Source organism: Geotrypetes seraphini, chromosome 5 (assembly GCF_902459505.1).
Source record: "Geotrypetes seraphini chromosome 5, aGeoSer1.1, whole genome shotgun sequence".
NCBI lineage: Eukaryota > Metazoa > Chordata > Amphibia > Gymnophiona > Dermophiidae > Geotrypetes > Geotrypetes seraphini.
This window is the reverse complement of record NC_047088.1, coordinates 162275245-162298222: the sequence shown is the minus strand read 5'-3', so window position 1 is coordinate 162298222 and position 22978 is coordinate 162275245. Positions and strand designations below refer to the sequence as shown.

General features: G+C 47.3%; 1 protein-coding gene across 8 annotated transcripts in view; it reads left to right on the top strand.

The window, feature by feature from the left end:
• Positions 1-2481: 2481 nt before the first annotated feature.
• Positions 2482-22978, top strand: part of KANSL1L (KAT8 regulatory NSL complex subunit 1 like) — a 321832-nt gene continuing 301335 nt past the window's right edge. For 3 of the 8 annotated variants that reach the window (XR_004539417.1, XM_033944250.1, XM_033944246.1), the window contains exons 1-2: positions 2484-2765; positions 4962-6065. Coding sequence is in view for 6 of the 8 variants with exons in the window: in XM_033944250.1 (XP_033800141.1) it covers positions 4984-6065 (1082 nt within the window). In the remaining 2 variants the exon portion in view is untranslated. Of the gene's footprint in view, positions 2766-4961; positions 6066-22978 lie in introns of all 8 variants that reach the window. The other 5 variants (XM_033944251.1, XM_033944248.1, XM_033944252.1 and 2 more) reach the window with 4 other exon arrangements.

Below are 22978 nucleotides of genomic sequence, written 5' to 3'. Positions count from 1 at the left end.
TTCTTTCCCTCCCTTCCTCTCTCCCAAGTTCATGCCTTCTGTGTCCAAAAACGCATTCCCTCCCCAACCTCAGCATCTCTTTCCCTCCCTTCCTCCATCTTCTCTCCCAAGTTCATGCCTTGTGTCCAAAAACGCACTCCCTCCCCCCTTTTGTGTCCTGCGTTTGCCTCCCATATTCGACCCCCTTCTGTCTCGCGTTTCCCTCCCACTTTTGTGTCCAGCCCTCATCTTCCAGCAACTTTCTCTGAGGTAGCTCAAGCCGCAAGGCTCGTCTTCTTTCCCTACCTGCCCTGATGTCTTCTATTTCCTGCCTGCCCTGCAGCATGTAGCCGACTGGAAGTCTTCCCCCGTGGTCAGCGCTGATGTCGGATGGAAGGCTTTGTGTCAGTCAAGTGCAGCGTGCAGGGCTCGTTGCCCTACATGCTGGCACGTAACTGATGCAAAGCCCTCCCTCCGACGTCAGCGCTGACATTGGGGAAGACTTCCGGTCGGCTACGTGCTGCAAGGCAGGGAGGAAAAGAAGACGAGCCTTGTGGCTCGAGTTGCATCGAATCCTGCGGGATTCCCAAGATCATGAGGGGGCATCCCCACAGGATCTCTGTGACCTGAAGGGGGAACCCGCGGGATTCCCATCATCCCCGTTCCTGTGCAGCTCTCTAGTGCTGAGGTCTAAAAACTGCTGCTGCCTTGCAGAAGAACTTCTTCCAGGTTACAAAGGAGAGCTGCCCTTTCAACAATGCTGAGAGGCCCATTTACACTACTGCCATATACACAACAATCTTATTAAATTCTCAAAACTACACATTTTGATCACTAAATTGAAAATAAAATCATTTTCCTACCTTTTTTTCTGGTGCTTTCATGAGTCTCTGGTTGCATTTCCTTCTGACTGTGTATCCAATATTTCTTTCTTTCTGCCTCCTGCATGCTTCTTCTCCTGGACCTCATTCCCTTCCCCAAACCAACATCTCTCACTGTCCCTCCATGAGTCCAACTTTTCTTCCTCTCCTCCACCCCTATAGACAATGTCTCCCTCTCTCACTGTCCATCTGTCTTTCTCTTAGTCCCTCTCTTGCTGCAAAAGGAGTGTGGAGTGAGAGAGAGATCCAGGGTGCATCTATCCCACCTTCTCTACTGCAACATCCAATATTTCTCCCTTTCTCATCCCCCAGATCAGGTGCAGCATTTTTCACTATGTCCAACATTCCTCCCCTTCAATATGTCCCTCTGTTCCCTTTCCATGACCATATCCAACATCCAACATTTCACCCTCTCATCTTTCGCTTCCCCAATCCTCTCCCTATGCCCAACAATTTTCCTTTCTTCCTTTTCCCCATGCACCATCTCTTTCTCCCTTACTCATACAGCCATGCCCTTTCTATTCCCTCCCTCCCATGTTTATGCCCCCTCCCTACCTTCCAGCCTATGCCCCATATTTGTGCCCCTCCCATGAGCAAACGCGCTCCTTCCCCTCTCCTTTCTCCTATGACCATGTCCCCTTTCTCCCTTACTTGCTCTGACCAGGACTGCACTCACTCACTTCAGGGCCATCCAGCTGGACTGCTTCTTCCTGCCTTCAGCTGCACTTGTTGGCAGGGACACAGGCAGTGGCTCTTCCACACTGCACGTGGCTGACCCATAAGCCTTCCCTCTGATGTCAGCTCTGATGATGGCGAGAAGGCTTCCGGGTCAGCTACGTGCAACATGTAAGAGCCACTGCCCCTGTCCCTGCACCAAGTGTGGCTGAAGGCAGGAAGGAGCAGCCCACCTGGAAGGAGGTAACTGGGCTCCCCTCCTAACTTGGAAGGCTTTCCTTCGATGTCAGTGGAAAGCCTTCTGCGTCGGCTTTGGCCTGCAGCTGGAGCACAGGAAGGAGGGCATAGGTTCCTCGGCTGCCATTAAGGAAAAAGGGGGTGTGAGACCTGTACTCCCAACAAGTGGCTTGCATAACCCTAAGGGTACATGTTGAGAAACTCTGATGTAAGCAATACTAAAAGATGAGAGATACTTTAAAAACAATTGTACTAACTTCCCCCAGGTAAATATAGAGTAGTGTCAAAATCCATAATCTTATTCTGCTTCTGTTATATGCCAATTGCCAAATATTTAAGTAAAGTGCTGCTTCCAGCACTAGCTAACGCATGGATAAGATACAACAGTCACTAAGAATACAGTAAAACATACCGCACTTGTATTTCTGTTACTAAGGAATAAATTGAGATTTAGAACGTTTGGTCCTCCCATTCATAAGCTTTCCTCCTTTGTTTGGAGATTTATTTAAACCCGCCTCCAGTGAGCAGGATTGGTTCAAAACAAATAGTTTTGCGTAGCCACGCCTACCGTTGCCTGTGAGTGGCTATATGATTTTCACAGGCTGCCTAGCCCAACTTTTACATAGCTTAACCTCTTGCTGCTTCCAATTGGTCAAAAGATTTGTACGTCAGTCAGTTCTCTCCGCCCCCGTCCCCACTTCCAAGCGGTGGTTCCATCGCTCACAAGGTGAACGGACAAACTGTTAGCCCGCGGTGGCAGTTAAGAAGAGGCGTGGTTGAAGGCTGTTGCGCTACAGTTACAGAAAAAACAACAATAACATCAAAAGACACGGAGAGACAAGAGAAGATCCTTTCTGAGTATGCACTGTACTTACTTTATGCTGACGTGGTGAAGTTTCTCCCTTGGAACGGGACAGTAAGAGCAACTCTTCGACCTGACGCTTGCTTTTCCCTGAGGATTTCTACGCTCCCCTCCCGAGCTATTTCGCCCAGGTAGTTAAGATTTTCTTAGATGCGTCGGTTTGTTGTTCCCGTTCTTTCATCCCTCCCCTACGCCCACCCTCCGTTCTTTCTGTTGGTAGCTGCTGTGGGCGGTGTGCCGTAAACAGAGGGAATTGGGGGTTACGGTGGCACGCGGCTAGGCGGAAAGCGCGCGCCGCTAGAGGGCAGGCAGGAGCTAAAACAAACCAAACGGTAAGAATAAACAGAAAAAGAAGGCGCTGGGACCCTGCGGAGGGGCGGGGTCTGAAGTCCTGGGAGGAGCTTGCTTTTGTAAAGGAGTGCTAGAAGCTGTGGCTGCCTTTAATGAAATGTGTGGCTCTATTTTTTTAAGTTGGGGGCGCATGCTAGACTTAAAGGAGCAGTATATCTAGGAGCTTGTCTGTATGATTTGTAAGAAACGAATCTAGTATAAGTGATATGTCCTTGGTGTATGCTGTTTCTCATAGGAAAGTAAAAAATAGCAGTTATCCAACTCCGATCAGCCAGGTTGATTAGCAAAACAATACAAAAATATCTGTAGTACAGTGATTCAAATATGAAAAAGGGATCTTATGCTCTTAATAATATCTGACAGATTTAGTGGGATTCTAAGTGTTAGAGAAATTTAAAGATATGTGCTTAGTTTGTATTAATTTGAGTTGACCTCTTGGTCCTTGACAATGTGCCTTGTCATGTAGGAGATCTTGACTCCTTCCCTGAGAGAGCTTTTAATCAAGCTGGCAGTAACAAGGGATATTACAGAGTGCAATTTTGGCAGCTATAAAGAGTGGGCAAGCAGCACTTGTTCTCCCTAAGCTGTGCAGGAGTTCTCTAGTTCAGGGGTGGGCAACTCTGGTCCTCGAGGGCCGGTATCCAGTCAGGTTTTCAGGATTTCCCTAATGAATATGCATTGAAAGCAGTGCATGCAAATGGATCTCAAGCATAAGCATTGGGGAAAGCCTGAAAACCCAACTGGATACCTGCCCTTGAGGAACGGAGTTGCCCACCCCTGCTCTAGTTGCATTCCTGCAAGGGGGGGATGTCAATATTTTGTTTTCAATCACTAAGGATAGATAGGTTCCCTGGAGGCCTGCAGAGACTGCCTGTCCCTTACTATTGAAAATGTGATGGAGAAACAGCACCCCTACTAGCAGGGCTATAGTTCGAGGACTCCTGCTCAGCTTAGAGATAACTGGCAGTGTATCACAAACTGTGTGCTGTGACACAGTAGTATGCTGTGAAAGAGATGAGTCGGTCACTGCTGGTGCCTCTCCTTCCTCCCCTGTTAATGGAGAGATTTCCAAAACACAGCAGTTTGTCCAGGTTATGGAAGGCCCTCGAGCTCAGCGGCATGTCTACAGGGCCTCTGAGCATGCGCAGATGTTGATGTGATGACATCACACATACAAGTGATGTCACTAGCCGACGTCTTCAGAGGCCCTGTAAACATGGCCCCGAATTTGGTGTGCCATAGCGGATAAAGTTTGCAAGACACTGAACTGTGGCAAGAAGTGTGTTTGCTTTGGGTGTCTATAAGTAATTTTGTAAACATGCAATCTGAAATAATAATAATAATAACTTTATTTTTGTATACCGCAATACCACAAACAGTTCAGAGCGGTTTACAATGTAAGAGAGACTGTACATACACAGCGAAGATACAATGCAAGGGAATGTAATATGCAGTTGAGCACAGTTTACAATGCAGGGGACTGTACATATTCAGCATGGGTGTTTATACAGCTAAGAACAATGCAGATTTACAATGCAAGAGCTTGTACATTTACAGCGGAGATATTTATTCAGTGAAAATAGATGCAATGAAAGCAGTATATGCATTGGGTACAGTTTTTCTGCAGCTGTTGACCTGGGATCCACTATATGGATCTGAAGTTTCAAAGAAAGATGCAGTTTGGGATTATTGCAGTGACTATTACTGCAATAAGTGACTAGGTTAGATGGAGGAGGATATACTGTACTGTATTTAGGAGAAAGTCCCTTGGCAACTTCAGATAAAGGCCTTTAGTGCCTTAGATTTTTTTTTTGATTTTTTTTTTACATATTCTTCCTCCTCTATGATATTAAATGTCAGTGAGAATGGTTGAGACAGCTCCAATGGGTTTGAAACTACCATGCAGAGGAATGTGAGCCAAGCTAAATAGAACAATGGATATAAGTTGTGTAATGATTACATGTTTTTCTTTTCAGGTTTTCTCTAGCTTTTTCACCTATGGTAAGCATAATGACACCAGCACTTACTGAGGCATCAACAGAGGGACATGGAATTCATTTGTCACCATTGTCATCCAGAACTATGAGTTCAGAGACAGCAATGTGCATGGAAAGCTCAAGAGCAGGAGAACAAAGTACTTGCCCAAAACTTTGCAATCCAAAAATTGAGAATGGTCTCTGTACTGACATTAGGAACTTAAAACATTTTGGTACAGCAGTTGCACCAACATCAACACAATACCAAACAGTGGTGTTATTGAGTTCTAATTCTGTGCTGAATTTGCAGAATAAAAACAATCAGCAAAGGAAGTCAGAAGAGCGAGACACCTGTAAATTGAGACACAGCAGTCAGCACTTTGCTGGTAATAGTTCTGAGCCCGAAACACAGGTTAAAAGAGAACTTTTTCCAGGGTGTGCGAGGCAGCTGTTAACAGATGCACATGGGGTATGTGACATGACTGAAATAGAGTGCAGTGGTGCAGATAAAATTCAGGTTAAGTGTAAATGGCATAAAAGAAATGGATGTCTTGATAAATCCATAGTAGTACCCACTGAGCCAAAATTTGCAGACTTCCATTCTTCTAAGCTGGTCCTCCAGGGATATGCAGATGTGCCCAAAAACAGCAGCAATTATGGTAAAGAAGAAGAGATGAATACACGTCTACAACGCTGCCTGAACAAACAGCAGATATTGCTGAGTCAGGCCAAAAGAGCTCAGAAACGTTTGCACTCATTGATAGCAAAGCATGTTGTAGAGCATTGTAGCCATCAGGTGAGATGCTTTGTTAAACATCAGCTGCAACGGATGAAAATCTTTCACAAACCAGATAGATCATTTGACAGCAATATCTACAAAAGCACTGAAATCCAGTCAGAGGCTGGCATTGCTAACTGTGAAACAAATCCCTGTAGAGAATCTAAGAATGGATTCTCTATTCCAGCACCTCATGAAGTTCACAGCTTTGGTCTTTCTGCAGCAGGCCTGCTCTCTCATGTTGAGTCAGCTTTGGACTCTGATGCAACTGGTAGCAGCTCAGATGAAGACTTGGATGACAAGGGAATGCAAAAAAATGAAGCTGGGTAAGATGTCTAAGCCTTGTTCTGGAGATTTAACTTTATTACACTATATAGTCAAGTTTAAAATGTAGAACCTTGTAGTCCTGAGAGAGAAGCCTTTTTGGCTAATGCAGTGTCCTATTAAAGTGTGCTACTGTGACCACGTTAAATGCCGTTTCTCTGATTTATTTTACTGTAGGTCCAGTAGCATGCATTAATGCACATTTAAGTCCACATTCTATAAACAATGCCATAAGTTAGGTGGTGGTAGGCGCCTTGCCACCCTCTAACTTAATTGCTTTAATTGGCATGGTAATTGACCATGCCATTTAAAACCAATTAAAATTTTGTTAATAAATTAGGCGCCTACAAAGAGGACACCGAAATCATGTCTACAGGCATAGTTTTGGCTGGAAATGATCTTAGGCACAGCTAGGCACCTCTGTAGACACAGTTCAGTTCAAACATAGGTGCCAGTAAATGTAGGTCTTCAAAACCCTGGCCTACATTACTGGCGCCTATGTTTAACAGTAGCCATGATTCTGGAAGAGGTGCCTATGCGTGATTGATACGTGAACGGCACAATTTTTGTTTGCACCATTTACAGAATCTAGCCTTTAGTAGCTAGCTGTTAGTATGCTGTTGCAAACTTTATTTGATCTCTGGTCTTTTGATTATCCTATGTCCTTACTGCCTTCCTCTGTACCTTTCTCAAATATACCTGAACTAGTATTTTAGCCCATTACATTAACGGGTGCTAGAATATATGTCTGTCTGTCTGTCTTTATTTCTATGTCTCTCTCTCTGTCCCGCTGTCTTTCTTTCTGTCTGTCTCTCTCCCTGGCCTCCTTTGTCTGTCTGTCTTTCTGTGTCTGTCCCTGTGTCTTTCTTCTTTTCTTTCTGTCTCCCTTCCTCCCGCTGGTGCTAGAATATATGTCTGTCTTTCTTTCTGTTTCTCTCCCTACCCCTGTCTCTATCTTTCTGTCTCTCTCCCTCCCTGGCTCCCTTCGTCTGTCTGTCTTTCTGTCATTCTCCCTGCCCCTGTGTCTTTCTTCCTATCTCCTTCCTACTTTTACTGACTGCCTATCCATTAAAACTCCCCATAGGCGTCTTTTCGCCCCGGCCTGTAGGTCAGGGGTTTCTTGGGCTGACCGCCACCCGCTGCTGGTGGCTCCGTGCTCGCCCGCCGCGGCCTGCAGTCGCCGACAGCCGCCAAGGTCTGCAGCCTCCGACAGCCGCTGCGGCCGACATCCGCCTCAGGGGAAGAGAGAAAGAGAGATTCGTGCGCAAGCGCACTCCTACCTGCAATGCCCTACAGCGCACGGAAAATGAGAGCACGCAGGTGGGAGTGCGCATGCGCGGCCTAGTGTTTTATTATATTAGATTCTTTAGCGTTTAGTTGCTATTGTCTATGTATCCACAGTGCTCTCTGCCAAGAAGTACTTCAGAGAGCGTTCTTTCTTCTGCTCTGTATTATGGCTCTCCTTTTTGTTTGAATTGAAAGCTGAGATAAAGTATGGCAACTTTGTGGGCTGTGGCTATTGCTCAAAATGTTCAGAATGATTCTAACAGGGCTCAGCAAGTCAACACATTCTGATTGAGGCTGGAAAATATTTTGAAACTTGCCACAAGAAATTTTGCTAACTTAGGGCTTCTTTTACAAAGTTGTGGTATCTATTCCACCCCTCCCCTCATCTCCCATGGAAAATGCACCAAAACTCATTCAGTTTTTATGGGCTTTGGCTCATTTGTTTTGTAAAAAGGGCTCTTAAGCTAGTAGGTGCAAATCTTTTTGGAATGTGAACTATCCTTTTCTAGGACACAGGATACTAAATTTCCCTCCACAAGAAGCATATATTGATGTCGGTTTACCTCCACATTTACTTATTTTGCAATGTGTGTGAGTTTGGAGCAGTTTACCTTTGATACACTTAGTTGATTTTAATGATGGATAGCTATTACAGTATTGGAATTATCCCAGGACAAGCAGGCAGGTATTCTCACTAGTGGGTGATGTCATCCGACAGAGCCCCGATACGGACATCTTGCAAGCATGTCTTGCTTGAAGAAACTCAGAAGTTTCGAGATGCCCGCACCGCGCATGCGCCAATGCCTTCCCGCCCGATGTACCGGGCGCGTCTCCTCAGTTCTTTTCTTTCCGCGGAGCTGAGAAGTTCTCTTCAATTCTGCGCTGACTGAAATTTCAGTATTTTGCCTTCTTTCCCCGCGTTTTATTGTTTTACTTACTTTCTTTGACTTTTATTTCTATTTAAAAAAAAAAAAAAAAAAAAGTTACAATTATTTCGTCCGGCGGTTCGGCCGGGCCGGCCTCGTGGCTGCGACCTAGCTCCTTCGACCTAGCAACGTCACTTTTCCGGCCTATGTCCCGGCCTATCACCGGTTTTAAAAAGTGCAGCAAGTGCCAGCGTGCGATTTCGTTGACGGACCCACACCGGCGCTGTCTTCAGTGTCTTGGTCCAGAACACGTTCCGAAATCGTGCCGGCCTTGTTCCACGCTCACAGCGCGCTCTTTTAAACGGCGCTGCTTACTTTGGGAGTCCATGTTTAAGATGGAGTCTTCTAAGGAGCCATCTGCTTCGACCTCGACAGATGTTTCACCGGTCTGTTCGAAGCCTGCATCTGCGACTCATGCATCGAGCATCGTGAAGCCAGCATCGTTCACACCGGCTTCTGCATCGAGTTCAGCATCGGTTCCTGCTCCCGTCTCCTCGGTTCAGGTACCGCCTTCCACTGTTCCTCCCGTGGTCATAAAAGTGCCCAAAGCTACCAAGCAGAAGCACTCGACCACGAAGGAACGCGATGACCGTGCAGGAGGACCCCCTTTCGGTGCGGATCCCTCCATATCGGCATCGCTTAAATCCCTGCTCGAAGCTCAATTTGTTGAGCTCATGCGGACGATGGGACCGAGGCTTATCGCTAATATTCAGGGCGATACTACGGTCCCGGTCCCGGAGAGCGGTCCGCCCCCTCCTCCTCCTCCTCGTCGTTCGATTTCCCTGCTCGACGAGGGGGAGCGGCGGAGGGCGGCGGAACCCACTAGGCGGGCTTCCCTTTCTGACATGCCGCCTTTAGAGCCCATTACACCTCCACGTCACCAGGGTACTACATCGGCCCCTGATAATCGGAGTCCTGGGCATACTGCATCGCAGGAGGAGTTCTTTCGCACTCCATACCAGACTTGGGTGGCACTGCGTGAGTCGGCATCGTTGCCTCCCATGCGCTCCACTGCATCGAGTCCAATCCATTCCTTCGAGGCTTCAAGGGATCGATCGATGCATCGAAGATCACGTTCCCCATCCCGGCATCGGGAGGGGCATCGATCTCGACATTCTTCTAGACACTCCTCGCGTCATTCAGAGGTGTCTCCACAGAAGAAAATGCAGCGTATGGGATACTCATCCTCAGATTTATCCCAGCCAGAGGGACCGGAGTATGAAGAACCATCTACCTCATACTCTCCATGCCGCTCCCAGCTCTCCCTGGAACCGGAGGCTTCCACGTCTTCTAGTCCGTCTCGCCGGCCGGCCTTGGCGGACCAACTTTCCTTTTCATCCTTTCTCAGACAGATGGCGGATGACTTGGATGTGACCTTAGATACTGGGTCGAAGTACTCTAAGGAGTATCTGGACACCATGCATTTACCTCATCCTCCGGCGGAGACACTTCGGCTTCCCCTGCATAAGTTACTTGACCAGACTCTCATGCGGTGTTTGGAGACACCATATTCCATACCTGCGGTACCTAGCAAGTTGGATGCTCGATACCGCATCGTGCACCACAAGGGGTTTGAGGGAGCTCAACTCTCTCATCAGTCCCTCCTAGTCGAGTCTTCCCTTAAACGTTCGCACCCCTCCCAAGTCTACGCTTCCGTGCCTCCTGGCAGGGAAGGGAGAACGATGGATAAGTTTGGTAGACGTATCTATCAAAATTCAATGATGGCGACTCGAGTGCTCAATTACAATTTTTTCTTCTCGTCCTATTTGGATTTTTTCTTGCCGGTACTCCGCAAGTTCACACCTTTCATCGATGCTGAAGCTCGGTTTGAGTTTGAGGAGGTGGTGGCGACCCTGTCCCAGTTGCGCCTCCAATTGATGCAATCCTCCTATGATGCTTTCGAGCTCTCGGCTCGTGCTGCGGCCTGCTCGGTCGCCATGCGTCGACTGGCTTGGCTTCGCACCATTGATATGGATCCGAATCTCCAAGACAGACTTGCAAATGTGCCTTGTGCGGGAGCGGATCTGTTCGATGAGTCTGTCGAGACTGTTACTAAAAAACTGTCAGACCACGAAAAATCTTTCCAGTCTATCATGAGGCCTAAGCCTAAACCACAACAGTCTCGTCCTTCTAGACCGCCTATAATCTACCAAAGGCGTTATCAACCGAGGCAGGCCCCTCCTGCGAGACAGCCTGCAAAGCGACAGCCGCCTCAGAAGACTCAGCAAAAGCCTCAGATGCCGGCTGCTCCCAAGGCTACTCAGCCTTTTTGACTCTCCTCCAGGGAGCATAACCGATCTCGTTCTGTCTACCCCATATTTTCCCATAGGGGGTCGCCTCCATCATTTTTGTCATCGATGGGAGGCGATCACCACGGACCTCTGGGTCCTCTCCATCGTAAGAGAGGGATACTCTCTTCATTTCCAACGGGTCCCCCCGGACCATCCTCCAAGAGAGTATCCTTCCAACTCCACACAGACCGCTCTTCTTCTCCAGGAAGCTCAGGCTTTGCTCCGGCTTCGGGCCGTCGAGCCGGTACCGGTGGATCAACAAAACCAGGGGTTTTACTCCCGGTACTTCCTGGTCCCGAAGAAGACGGGCGATCTGCGTCCCATTTTGGACCTTCGGGTCCTCAACAAGTTTTTGGTCAGGGAACGGTTCCGCATGCTGACCCTTGCCTCTCTTTATCCCCTCATCGAGCAGAACGATTGGTTATGCTCCCTGGACCTCAAGGAGGCCTACACTCACATCCCGATTCATCCGGCCTCCCGCAAGTTCCTCAGATTCCGGGTGGGACATCTGCATCTGCAGTATCGAGTGCTTCCCTTCGGCCTCTCTTCGTCGCCCAGAGTCTTCACGAAGTGTCTGGTAGTGGTGGCCGCTGCACTCCGGAACATGGGTCTCCAGGTGTTCCCATACCTCGACGACTGGCTCATCAAGGCCCCGTCCGCTCCCAAGGTCATTTCGGCGACCTTGACTACCATTTGTTTTCTGCAGAGCTTGGGCTTCGAGATCAACTTTCCAAAGTCCCATCTTCAGCCCACCCAGTCTCTCCCCTTCATAGGGGCTGTCCTGGATACCATTCAACTTCGAGCATTCCTTCCTCCTCCACGCTTACATGCTCTCCTTCTACTCTGCCAGTCAGTGTCTTCTCGCCAATCCATCTCAGCGAGACACATGATGGTCCTTTTAGGCCACATGGCATCTACAGTTCATGTGACGCCTTTTGCCAGACTACATCTCAGGATCCCTCAATGGACTCTGGCATCTCAGTGGACTCAGGTGTCCGACCCGTTATCTCGTCACATTGTGGTCACTCCTGCTCTACGGCAGTCTCTGCTCTGGTGGATGACCTCTTCGAATCTATCCAGAGGTTTGCTGTTTCATTCTCCTCCCCATCAGAAAGTTCTAACGACCGATTCATCGAACTATGCATGGGGGGCCCATCTGGATGGTCTTCGCACTCAGGGGTTCTGGACCAGTGCGGAACGACTCCATCAAATCAATCTTCTGGAGCTCAGGGCCATCTTCAATGCTCTCCAAGCTTTTCAACATCTGCTTCACGACATGGTGGTCCTTATTCGCACAGACAATCAGGTCGCCATGTATTATGTCAACAAACAAGGGGGCACGGGCTCGGCCCCTCTTTGTCAGGAAGCTCTTCGAGTCTGGGATTGGGCGGTTCGCCACAACACCTTCCTCAGAGCAGTCTACATTCAGGGGAAGGACAACGTCTTGGCAGACAAATTGAGTCGTCTACTTCAACCTCACGAATGGACGCTCCACTCCGACCCCCTTCATCAGATCTTTGCTCAGTGGGGGACACCTCAGATAGACCTCTTTGCAGCCCCCCACAACTTCAAGCTGCCTCAATTTTGCTCCAGGATCTACACTCCTCATCGCCTAGAGGCAGATGCTTTTCTGCTGGATTGGAGCAAACGTTTCCTATATGCGTTTCCTCCTTTTCCTCTCATTCAAAAGACTCTAGTCAAATTGAGATTAGACCATGCCACCATGATTCTGATTGCTCCTCGGTGGCCCAGACAACCTTGGTTCTCCCTTCTACTTCAACTCAGCAGCAGGGAGCCAGTACTTCTTCCAGTGTTTCCTTCACTACTCACTCAACATCAAGGTTCACTACTTCATCCCAATCTGCAGTCCCTCCACCTGACAGCTTGGTTCCTTTCAACATAACTCCTCACCAGTTCTCTCAAGCAGTGAGGGAGGTCTTGGAGGCTTCCAGGAAGCCTGCTACTCGACAATGCTATTTCCAAAAATGGACTAGATTCTCTTCCTGGTGTATTTCCAATGCCACGGAACCTCAGCGAGCTTCCCTATCTTCTGTATTGGATTATCTTCTACACCTGTCCCAGTCTGGCCTCAAGTCTACCTCTATACGAGTCCACCTGAGTGCTATTGCGGCTTTCCATCAGCCTCTACAAGGGAAACCTTTGTCTGCTCATCCTGTGGTTTCCAAATTTATGAAAGGACTTTTTCATGTCAACCCTCCTCTCAAACCTCCTCCTGTGGTTTGGGATCTCAATGTTGTCCTGTCTCATCTTATGAAGCCTCCGTTTGAACCTCTCAACACGGCTCCACTCAAGTATCTCACCTGGAAGGTGGTTTTTCTAGTGGCCCTCACGTCAGCTCGTCGGGTCAGTGAGCTTCAGGCCCTAGTGGCGGATCCACCGTTCACCGTATTCCATCATGACAAGGTGGTTCTCCGTACTCATCCAAAATTCTTACCTAAAGTGGTCTCTGAATTTCACATCAACCAATCCATCGTGCTTCCGGTGTTCTTTCCAAAGCCTCATTCTCATCCTGGGGAATCTGCTTTGCACACTCTGGACTGTAAACGTGCTCTAGCTTTCTACTTGGATCGCACAAAGCCACACAGAACTGCTCCTCAACTTTTCGTCTCCTTTGATCCAAACAAGTTGGGACGACCGGTATCGAAGCGCACCATCTCCAACTGGATGGCGGCTTGTATCTCTTCCTGCTATGCCCAGGCTGGATTATCCCTTCCCTGTAAGGTCACAGCCCATAAGGTCAGAGCAATGGCAGCCTCTGTAGCCTTCCTCAGATCGACACCGATTGAGGAGATTTGTAAGGCTGCCACTTGGTCCTCGGTTCATACATTCACCTCTCATTATTGTCTGGATACTTTCTCCAGACGGGATGGACAGTTTGGCCAAACAGTGTTACAAAATTTGTTCTCTTAAGTTGCCAACTCTCCCACCATCCCATTGGGGTTAGCTTGGAGGTCACCCACTAGTGAGAATACCTGCCTGCTTGTCCTGGGATAAAGCAATGTTACTTACCGTAACAGTTGTTATCCAGGGACAGCAGGCAGCTATTCTCACGTCCCACCCACCTCCCCTGGGTTGGCTTCTCAGGCTAGCTACCTGAACTGAGGAGACGCGCCCGGTACATCGGGCGGGAAGGCACTGGCGCATGCGCGGTGCGGGCATCTCGAAACTTCTGAGTTTCTTCAAGCAAGACATGCTTGCAAGATGTCCGTATCGGGGCTCTGTCGGATGACATCACCCACTAGTGAGAATAGCTGCCTGCTGTCCCTGGATAACAACTGTTACGGTAAGTAACATTGCTTTATTGGAATTCCCAATATTAGTAGATAGGGCTCTTTTTGTTGTAAATTGCCTTGAACCTCTTGTTTGTGTGATAAAATTATATCTAATCTAATATATAATGTATTTATGGGCCATTATATACTCTAATATAAGATGAGGTTTTAGGGGCCAAAAAAAGGGGGTCCTGTCCTATATTTGGGTCATCACCCAGTGACCACCCGACTCCCTCCCAGACTTGTTGCAGGCCTCTGCCGGCCTGCTGAATGATCTGGTAGGCCAGGCCAGGAGCGATCCCTCCTGTCCTTGCCGATTCTAACAATTTTTGTTACCCCCACGTACCATTTTTCATCTTTTCTCAAATCCCTGGTGGTCCAGCGTTGCATGGGCAGGAGTGAGCTTTCTATGCTCCTGTCCCACATTGAGCCCCTCCCTCCCTGGATGGCTGCCTCAGATCTCACGACCAGGGGCACACCCATCACACAGGAGTGAGCTCTTCGAGCTCCTGCCCGGCCGTATGCTACTCCCCATGTGCCGGGTGCGCCCCTTGCCGCGAGATCTGAGGCAGCCATCCAGGGAGGGAAGGGCTCAGGGTGGGGCAGGAGCACGGAAAGCTCCCTCCTGCCCATACAACACTGTACCACCAGGGATTTGAGAAAAGATGAAAAAAGGTATGCGGGGAGAGGGAGGTAAATTGTTAGAATTGGCCAGAATGGGAGACGAGAGGGATCCCTCCTGTCCCGGCCTACTACTAGACCACCAGAGGGGGGACAGGGTACAGAGCAGGAAGGTGAGACAGGGTGCAGTGCCTGGAGGGGAGGGCATGAGGGAGGAGGCACTGGGTGCAGATCCTAGCAGGGCATGGCACTTGAATATTAAGCCTTTCTTATATTCGAGTCAACCATTTTTCTTCCTTTTTGGGAGGAAAAATGAGGGTCTTAATTTAATTCGGATCGACTTATATTCCAGTATATACGGTACTTACATTTGGGGATTTTATATTTATGACATTCGGGGATAAACTTTCTGTTCTAAAGTAGCAGACTAATTGATAACTCAGCAAGATTTATAATCAACAGGTGTCCTTTTCCTTACTTTGACGTGGTCTGTTTTAACATTTTTACTTTTTTGTGCTGATAAGTTCCAAGCTGCTGAGAGAGATTGATTTCAGTACAAGTCATTTTGTTCTGTCTGTATTGTAGGATCCTTGGGCAAAATGCCCTTTTCCCCTTTAAGGCACAAATCTCAAAAAGGTTTGAAGGATAAAACTTGCCTAAAGCTGGCTAAAATTTTAGAAGTCCAAATGCTGCATGTTCTAAAAATCATAGTACAGTGGTACCTCAGTTTACGAGTGCAACGGTTTGCGAGTGTTTTGCAAGACGAGCAAAACATTCGCAAAATCGGCACCTTGGAAACCGAGCGTGCCTCGATTTGCGAGCGGTGCCTCCTGTGATCCGTCACCCTCCCCCCATGATCGGGCACCCCCCGCCGCTTCTTACTGTCATCTGGGCCTGGGCACCGGCATGTCCTGTGCATTGGTGCCGGTGCCCGAAGATCGGACTCCTCTTCTTGCTGGGCCTTGAGTATCTGCGCATGCTCAAGGTCTGCGAGTTCACGTTCTCTCCGAGATCTCCGAGAATCTCAGAGAGACCGTGAACTCGCAGGCCTTGAGCATGCGCAGATGCTCAAGGCCCAGCAAGAAGAGGAGGCTGATCTTTGGGCACCGGCACCAATGCACAGGACATGGCGGTGCCGGTGCCCAGGCCTAGATGACAGTAAGAAGCGGCGGGAGGGTGCCGAATCGCGGGGGGGAGGGTGCCGGATCGCAGGGGGGCCTTCGGGGGGGGAGCAATGCCGGTTCTCGTGGGGGGAGGGGGATAGAGCAGCGCCACTGGCCTCGGGGGATGGGAACGTATCAAAGCGAGTTTCCATTATTTCCTATTGGGAAACTCACTTTGATAAATGAGCATTTTGGATTACGAGCATGCTCCTGGAACGGATTATGCTCGTAATCCAAAGTACCACTCTACTGTATATTTGTACTAAGCTTCTAGTCTTCTTGAACAACGTGGCCATTTAGTGTTTTTCTTTTTTTAATTTAATTGGTCAGAAAGACATCCTTCAAACAAATTCATGGTCTGATACCTCCAAAGTCATGATCTGCAAAAAACTGAATGTCCCATGTGTGTGCCTCTATTTCTTTCACCCTTGAGATCAAATGTATAAGGGCTTTTATTTGCTTCAGCTATGGTATTTTATAACTCTTGTGTGACCATTCAGTTAAGGAAGCTGCAGGTAAAATTCAGTGAGTTATCACTCAAGTTTTAGGGACACACTAGGTGGGCTGAGAGTTGCAGAGCTCAATTATCTTTTGCAGAACAGTTTGCAGTTTGACTGGGAAGTGTTATACTTAAGAGTGCACTGAACCAAAGTTTGATAGCAATAATGGTTTTAAACCCTCAAGCAGTAAATTGTGCTATGATGGCTAAACAGAGGAAATATGTTGTAGGTTTACATCTGCAGAGCATTTTATTTATTTAAAAAATATCAGCTGCATATATCTAGGCAGCATTACAACAGTAACATTCACAGAATATGACAGACAAGACTTTTACAAACGTGTTGGTTTACAGATGAATAATCGCATTTTAAATAGATCTTCTCAGTACAGTTCATCTTAAAACCAGCATTCAGCATTTCAACTTTATTGGAATGCTTCTAAAAATAGTGTGGTTTTAAGGATTTTTTTGAACTTCTGAATATTTGATAACGCTCTTAGCGGTCCAGTTAATTTGTTCCACAGTGTTTAAAGATATAGGGCATTATCCCAGGACAAGCAGACAGTATATTCTCAGATATGGGTGACGTCATCCACTGAGCCCCGATGCGACAGCTTCACAAGTTCACGACTGCTGCATGCGCAAGTGCCTTCCCCCCCTCCACCCCCTGACATAGGGCGTGTGTCTCCTCGGTTCTAATTTTTCTACTGAGCTGAGAAGTCCCTACTTTGAAGCTCTGTGCGCTTAATTAGTGCCATTCAGCCGCGCCTCATCTTTTCGTCGAGTGTGTACTTCACGTCTTCATTTTTTTCTATAAAACTAAAAATATATAAATTTGATTTGGAGGGCATATTTAGCCATTTTAGCACCACATCCAATATTCGCGAATTTTCAAAATTCGCTGGTGGTCTTGGAATGGAACTACTCGCAAATTTCGGGGGAGTACAGTATTTTTTTTTCCTTTGTTTTTTTGTTACTTTTTGACGGTAGGGCCTGCTCCGCGGCCTCAGCCTTCGGGCTTCGATTTGGCTGAGGCCCTATTTCCCTCCATGTCCTGTCTGATAATTGGATTCAAAAAGTGTAGCCGGTGTCAGTGTGCAATTTCGATCACAGACTCGCATAACCTAGATCACTGTCCCAGGTCTTGTGTGCGCTGTGCCACGTTACAGAAATGATCACTGGAAACTGTCAAGCTCAATAGAAAAAAATCTTCAGGCACACGGACCTTGATAAACCATCGGCCTTAGCTTCGATATCTATGAAGCCTGTCTTGATCAAGTCATCATTTTTGGGGAAGGCTTCGACATCGACGACATCGTCGTCACCCGATGTATCAATGTCTACATCAATGTCACTGACTCGGGGTAAACTAGCTAAAAAACCATCAGCTTCCCAGTTGGAGTCTCGGGCCATATAGGCATCGATTGTAGATGTGCCGGCAGTTCAGAGATCACTTAGTCGGCTTGCCTCCAAATTCCGAGGTACATAATCATCGATGTCGCCCTCGCAGGAGCACACAGCAGCACCGGTGATACTGTCTAAACCGTCGGTATCGGTGCCTGATTTAAAAGAAATACTCGAGGATATCTTTCGCAGGGAGTTTGGTCACATGATCGTCAAATTTCATCCCGCATCGACAGCTCTTGTCTGCAGACCAGTCTGAGCATCACTCTGCTTCATTAGAAGGTGTCAACTCCTCGAAGCTGACTCAACATCGTTCCTCCTCCTCGAGTCGTGCTTCACATGCCAAGGCTGAAGCATCGATGTTCAATGGACTGTTCTACACCGCTATCGAAGCAACATAGAGGTTCTGAGCACATATCGACATTGCCTCAACATCGATCATCGAGGCAAGATTTGCACTCCTCTAAGCATCGTTCTTCGAGGCAAGAATCTTCTTCGTCTAAGCAGCGAACATCAAGACACAGATCATCATCTCAGATTCTATCTTCAGGGCTGAAGTCATCCTTTCCCAAGAATCGATCTTCTAGGCAACAGTCATCCTCGACGCTCATTGAGGCAGCAGACTCCAGTGACGAGACATCATTCTTCAGAGCATCTTCAACAATCGAGGTATGAGTCCAATCTTTCATTTCCGACACCTCGGTCAGGGAAGCAGTGTTCTCCCTAGCATCTTTTAGCTGGGTGCTCCGCCCGGCTAATTTAGGTGAGCACCCAGCTGCCTTCCTCTAATGACATGCTTCCCCCCTCAGAAGTAAGTAACATTTTGAAAAAAGTTCCATGCCAGCATTTTGCTTTGGGGTCTGTATGGCTGACTTGCCTACGCAGTACAGCGCCAGCGCTGCCTGATTCACCGAAGCCTACATGTTTCCCCCCCTGGTCTCACTTTTAAAAGTAATTGCGGCAGCCTGCAGAGAATCGCTGATGCTGTAGCGAATCTAGCAGGCTGCCGGCGGCTTCCTAAGCACATTCCCTCTGCCTTGGACCTGCCCCTGTCATAGAGAGAATGTGCTGCAGAGGCCGCCGGCAGCCTGCTATGTTCGCTACAGCACCAGCGATCCTCCACAGGCTGCCATAATTACCTTTTAAAGGTTGGTCTTCGACAAGCTGCAGCCACAGCACAGAAGATGACCTCTCTCATTGTGTGTGGGAAGCAGCGGAGGTAAGGCCCCGCCTGTCGCGAGGGCCCCAGCGGGATCTGGGGGGCGGGGACTAGGAACTTTAAAATCTTCCTCATCAAATGGTGATTTGTAGATCAAAACAAAATAAAAGTAAACATAGTCCCTATTACATCATGTCTCTGACTTCCTTCAGTGCTGGCTTTCTTATCATTCTGTCCCCTCTATCACTTGGCTACCTTCCTATTTTTTCTGCTCTACATTCTTGTTTTTTTCCTGCTCATAGCTAGAAAATTACTCTGTACCATGTATTTATCATCTTTGTTAGTCTTTAATCTGACTTTCTGCTGGAATGTTGCTCAAGGTCTCATGCGAGGAGTGATCGCATGGTTTGTATAAAGCTGCTAAAAAAGACAAGAGGGTCCATCCACACTGATTAATTCTATCAGAGATGGCATGTTTCCTCTGTGGATTCTCTGACAGTCTCTACTCTTTTTTTTTTTTTTTCCTACACTTCCTCATCCTGTATATTACCATTTCACATCTACTTTTACTCATGTAATAGTATCTACCTTCTTCCCACACCGTATTGGGTATTTATCTTGGGAAGGGGGAGACAGAAAAGGACCTTGGGAAGAACAGGAAAGCAGAATTGAACCAGAAGACAAGGCAGATGTTGGACTAGAGGGGGTAGAGAAGGGGAACACCCTGAACTGAGGAGAGAGAGAGTTGCCAGGTCCTTGGGAGGGGGAAGACAAAGAGAGTGAGAGAGACAGAAAGACCTGGAACAAAGGTGGGAGGACTCAAAATGTTAGCAGAAGGAAGAAAGAGAGAAACCTGAAACAAAGGGGAGGCAGAAGAGAGGGAGGCAGATGTTGGACTTGGGGGGTGTATAGAGGGACGAGAGAGAAAGAGACTGCAGAGAGGTGGAAAGATACTGGACAAAGGAGGAAGGAGTGAGAGGCAAAGAAAGACCTGGAAGAAAGGAGAACAAATGCTGGACATGGGGGGGGGGGGGGGAGTTGTAAGAAGGAGAAAGAGAGTGGCCTGGACCAAAGGGGAAAGAGTCGAGGCAGACACTGGACTATGGGAGGTGCAGACAGAAGAGACGGAGGGAGAGAGACCCTGAGGAAGAACAGAGGGATGTAAGATCATAACAGAGGAGGGAGAGAGAAGGAGACATTGTCAATAGGGGTGGAGGAGAGAGGAAGAAAAGTTGGACTTGTGGTTGGGGAAGGGAATGAGTTTTGGAGGCGAGGAAGCATGCAGGAGGCAGAAAGAAAAAAAATATTGGATGCACAGTCAGAAGGAAGTCCAACCAGAAACTAATTAAATTACCAGACAACAAAGGTCGGAAAAATGATTTTATTTTCAATTTAGTGATCAAAATGTTTTGAAAATTTATAATCTGCTGTCTTTATTTTGCACTATATTTGTCTATTTTTCTATAGTTGCTACTGAGGTGACATTGCATATTTTAAAGTCATCTGCCTTGACCTCTTTGAAAAAAAATATATATAAATGACAATTAACATTTTCTCTGCACACAGTGTGCTTTGTGGTTTTTTTTTTTAATTTTGTGGTTACCATTATGAATTAAGATATTGTGTGGTTCTGGCGGGTCCTATTAAAGACTTGTTCAACAAATCTCTGGAGACGGGAGTGGTTCCTGAGGACTGGAGAAGAGTGGAAGTGGTCTCTATTCACAAATGTGGTCACAGAGATGAAGTGGGAAACTACAGACCGGTAAGCATCACTTGGTTGTTGGAAAAATAATGGAAGTGTTGTTGAAAGAAAGAATACTGAACTTCCTATAATCTAATGGGTTACAGGATCCGAGGCAACATGGCTTTACTAAAGGTAAATTGTGCCTAACGAACCTAATTGACTTTTTTTGATTGGGTGACCAGAGAACTGAATCGATGGCATATGCTAGATATAATCTACTTAGATTTCAGCAGAGCCTTTGACACGGTTTCTCATAGGAAGCTCTTGAACAAACTTGAAGAGCTGAAGTTAGACCCAAAGTGGAGAACTGGATTAGAAACTGGTTGACGGACAGACACCAGAGGGTGGTGGTTAATGGAAGTCGCTCGAAGGAAGGAAAGGTGAGTAGTGGAGTCCCTCAGTGTCTGGTGCTGGTGCTGATCCTGTTCAATATGTTTGAGTGACATTGCTGAAGGGTTAGAAGGAAAAGTTTACCTTTTTGCGTATAATACCAAGATTTTTAACAGAGTAGACATCGAAGAGGGAGTGGAAAAAATGAAAAAAGATCTACAAAAGTTAGAGGAATGGTCTAAAATCTGGCAACTAAAATTCATTGCAAAGAAATGCAGAGTAATGCATTTGGGGATTAATAATCGGAAGGAGCTATATATGCTGGGAGGGGAGAGGCTGATATGCACGGATGGGAGAGGGACCTTGTGGTGATAGTGTCCGAAGATCTAAAGACGACAAAACAGTGCGACTAGGCGGTGGCTGCTGCCAGAAGGATGCTGGGCTGTATAAAGATAGGCGTGACTAGTAGAAGAACAAAAGTGTTGATGCCCCTGTACAGGTAGTTGATGAGACCCCATTTGGAGTATTATGTTCAGTTTTGGAGACCGTATCTGGCAAAGGATACAAAAAGGCTTGAAGCGGTCCAGAGGACGGTGACGAAAATGATAGGAGGTTTACGACAAAAGACGTATGAGGAGAGACTGGAAGCCCTGAATATGTATACTTTAGAGGCAAGGAGGGAGATATGATTCAGATGTTCAAATACTTGAAAAATATTAATGTAGAACAAAGTTTTTTCCTGAGAAAGGAAAATGGTAAAACCAGAGGACATAATTTGAGGTTGAGGGGTGGGAGACTCAAGAGCAATGTAAGGAAATTCTTCTTTATGGAGAAGGTGGTGATGCCTGGAATACGCTCCCGAGAGAGGTAGTACATAAGAATTGCCGCTGTTGGGTCAGACCAGTGGTCCATCATGCCCAGCAGTCCGCTCACGTGGCGGCCCTCTGGTCAAAGAACAGCACCCTAACCAAGACTAGCCCTAAAAGCGCACGTTCTTGTTCAGCAGGAACTTATCTAACTTTGTCTTGAATCCCTGGGAGGGTGTTTTCCCCTATAACAGCCTCCGGAAGAGCGTTCCAGCTTTCTACCACTCTGGGTGAAGAAGAACTTCCTTATGTTTGTACGGAATCTATCCCCTTTCAACTTTAGAGAGTGCCCTCTCGTTCTCCCTACCTTGAAGAGGGTGAACAACCTATCCTTATCTACTAAGTCTATCCCCTTCAGTATCTTGAATGTTTCGATCATGTCCCCTCTCAATCTCCTCTGTTTGAGGGAGAAGAGGCCAGTTTCTCTAATCTTTCGCTGTACGGTAGCTCCTCCAACCCCTTAGCCATCTTAGTCGCTCTTCTCTGGACCCTTTTGAGTAGTACCATGTCCATCTTTATGTACGGCGACCAGTGCCCTTTTTGCTGCCACCGCACATTGCATGGACAGCTTTGTCGATTTGTTGATAAGAACTCTCAAGTCCCTTTCCTGGGAGGTCTCTCCAAGTACCGCCCCAAACATCCTGTATTCGTGCATGAGATTTTTGTTACTGACATGCATCACTTTACACTTATCCATGTTGAACCTCATCTGCCATGTTGATGCCCATTCCTCAAGCCTGATTATGTCACGTTGCAGATTTTCGCAATCCCCCTGTGTCTTCGCTACTCTGAATAACTTTGTATCGTCCGCAAATTTAAACACCTCGCTTGTCGTACCTATGTCCAGATTGGTACGACGAGCGAGGTGATTAAATTTGGTGGAGAGGAAAATGGTGACTGAGTTCAAAGAAGCGTGGGATGAACACAGAAGATCTAGAATCATAAAATGATAGTAAATATTGAAGAACTAAGGCCAGTACTGGGAAGACCTCAATGGTCTGTGTCTGTATATGGTCATTTGGGGGAGGATGGCCTGGGAAGGGCTTCAATGGCTGGGAGGGTGCAGATCAGGGGTGTCAAAGTCCCTCCTCGAGGTCTGCAATCCAGTCATGTTTTCAGGATTTCCATAATGAATATGCACGAGATCTATTTGCATGCACTGCTTTCATTGTATGATAAGAGATCTCGTGCATATTCCTTAGGGAAATCCTGAAAACCTGACTGGATTGCCGCCCTCGAGGAGGGACTTTGATACCCCTGGTGTAGATGGACTGGAGTGATCTTTGACGAAGACTTCAGTAATTGGAACCTAAGAACAGTACCGGGCAGAGC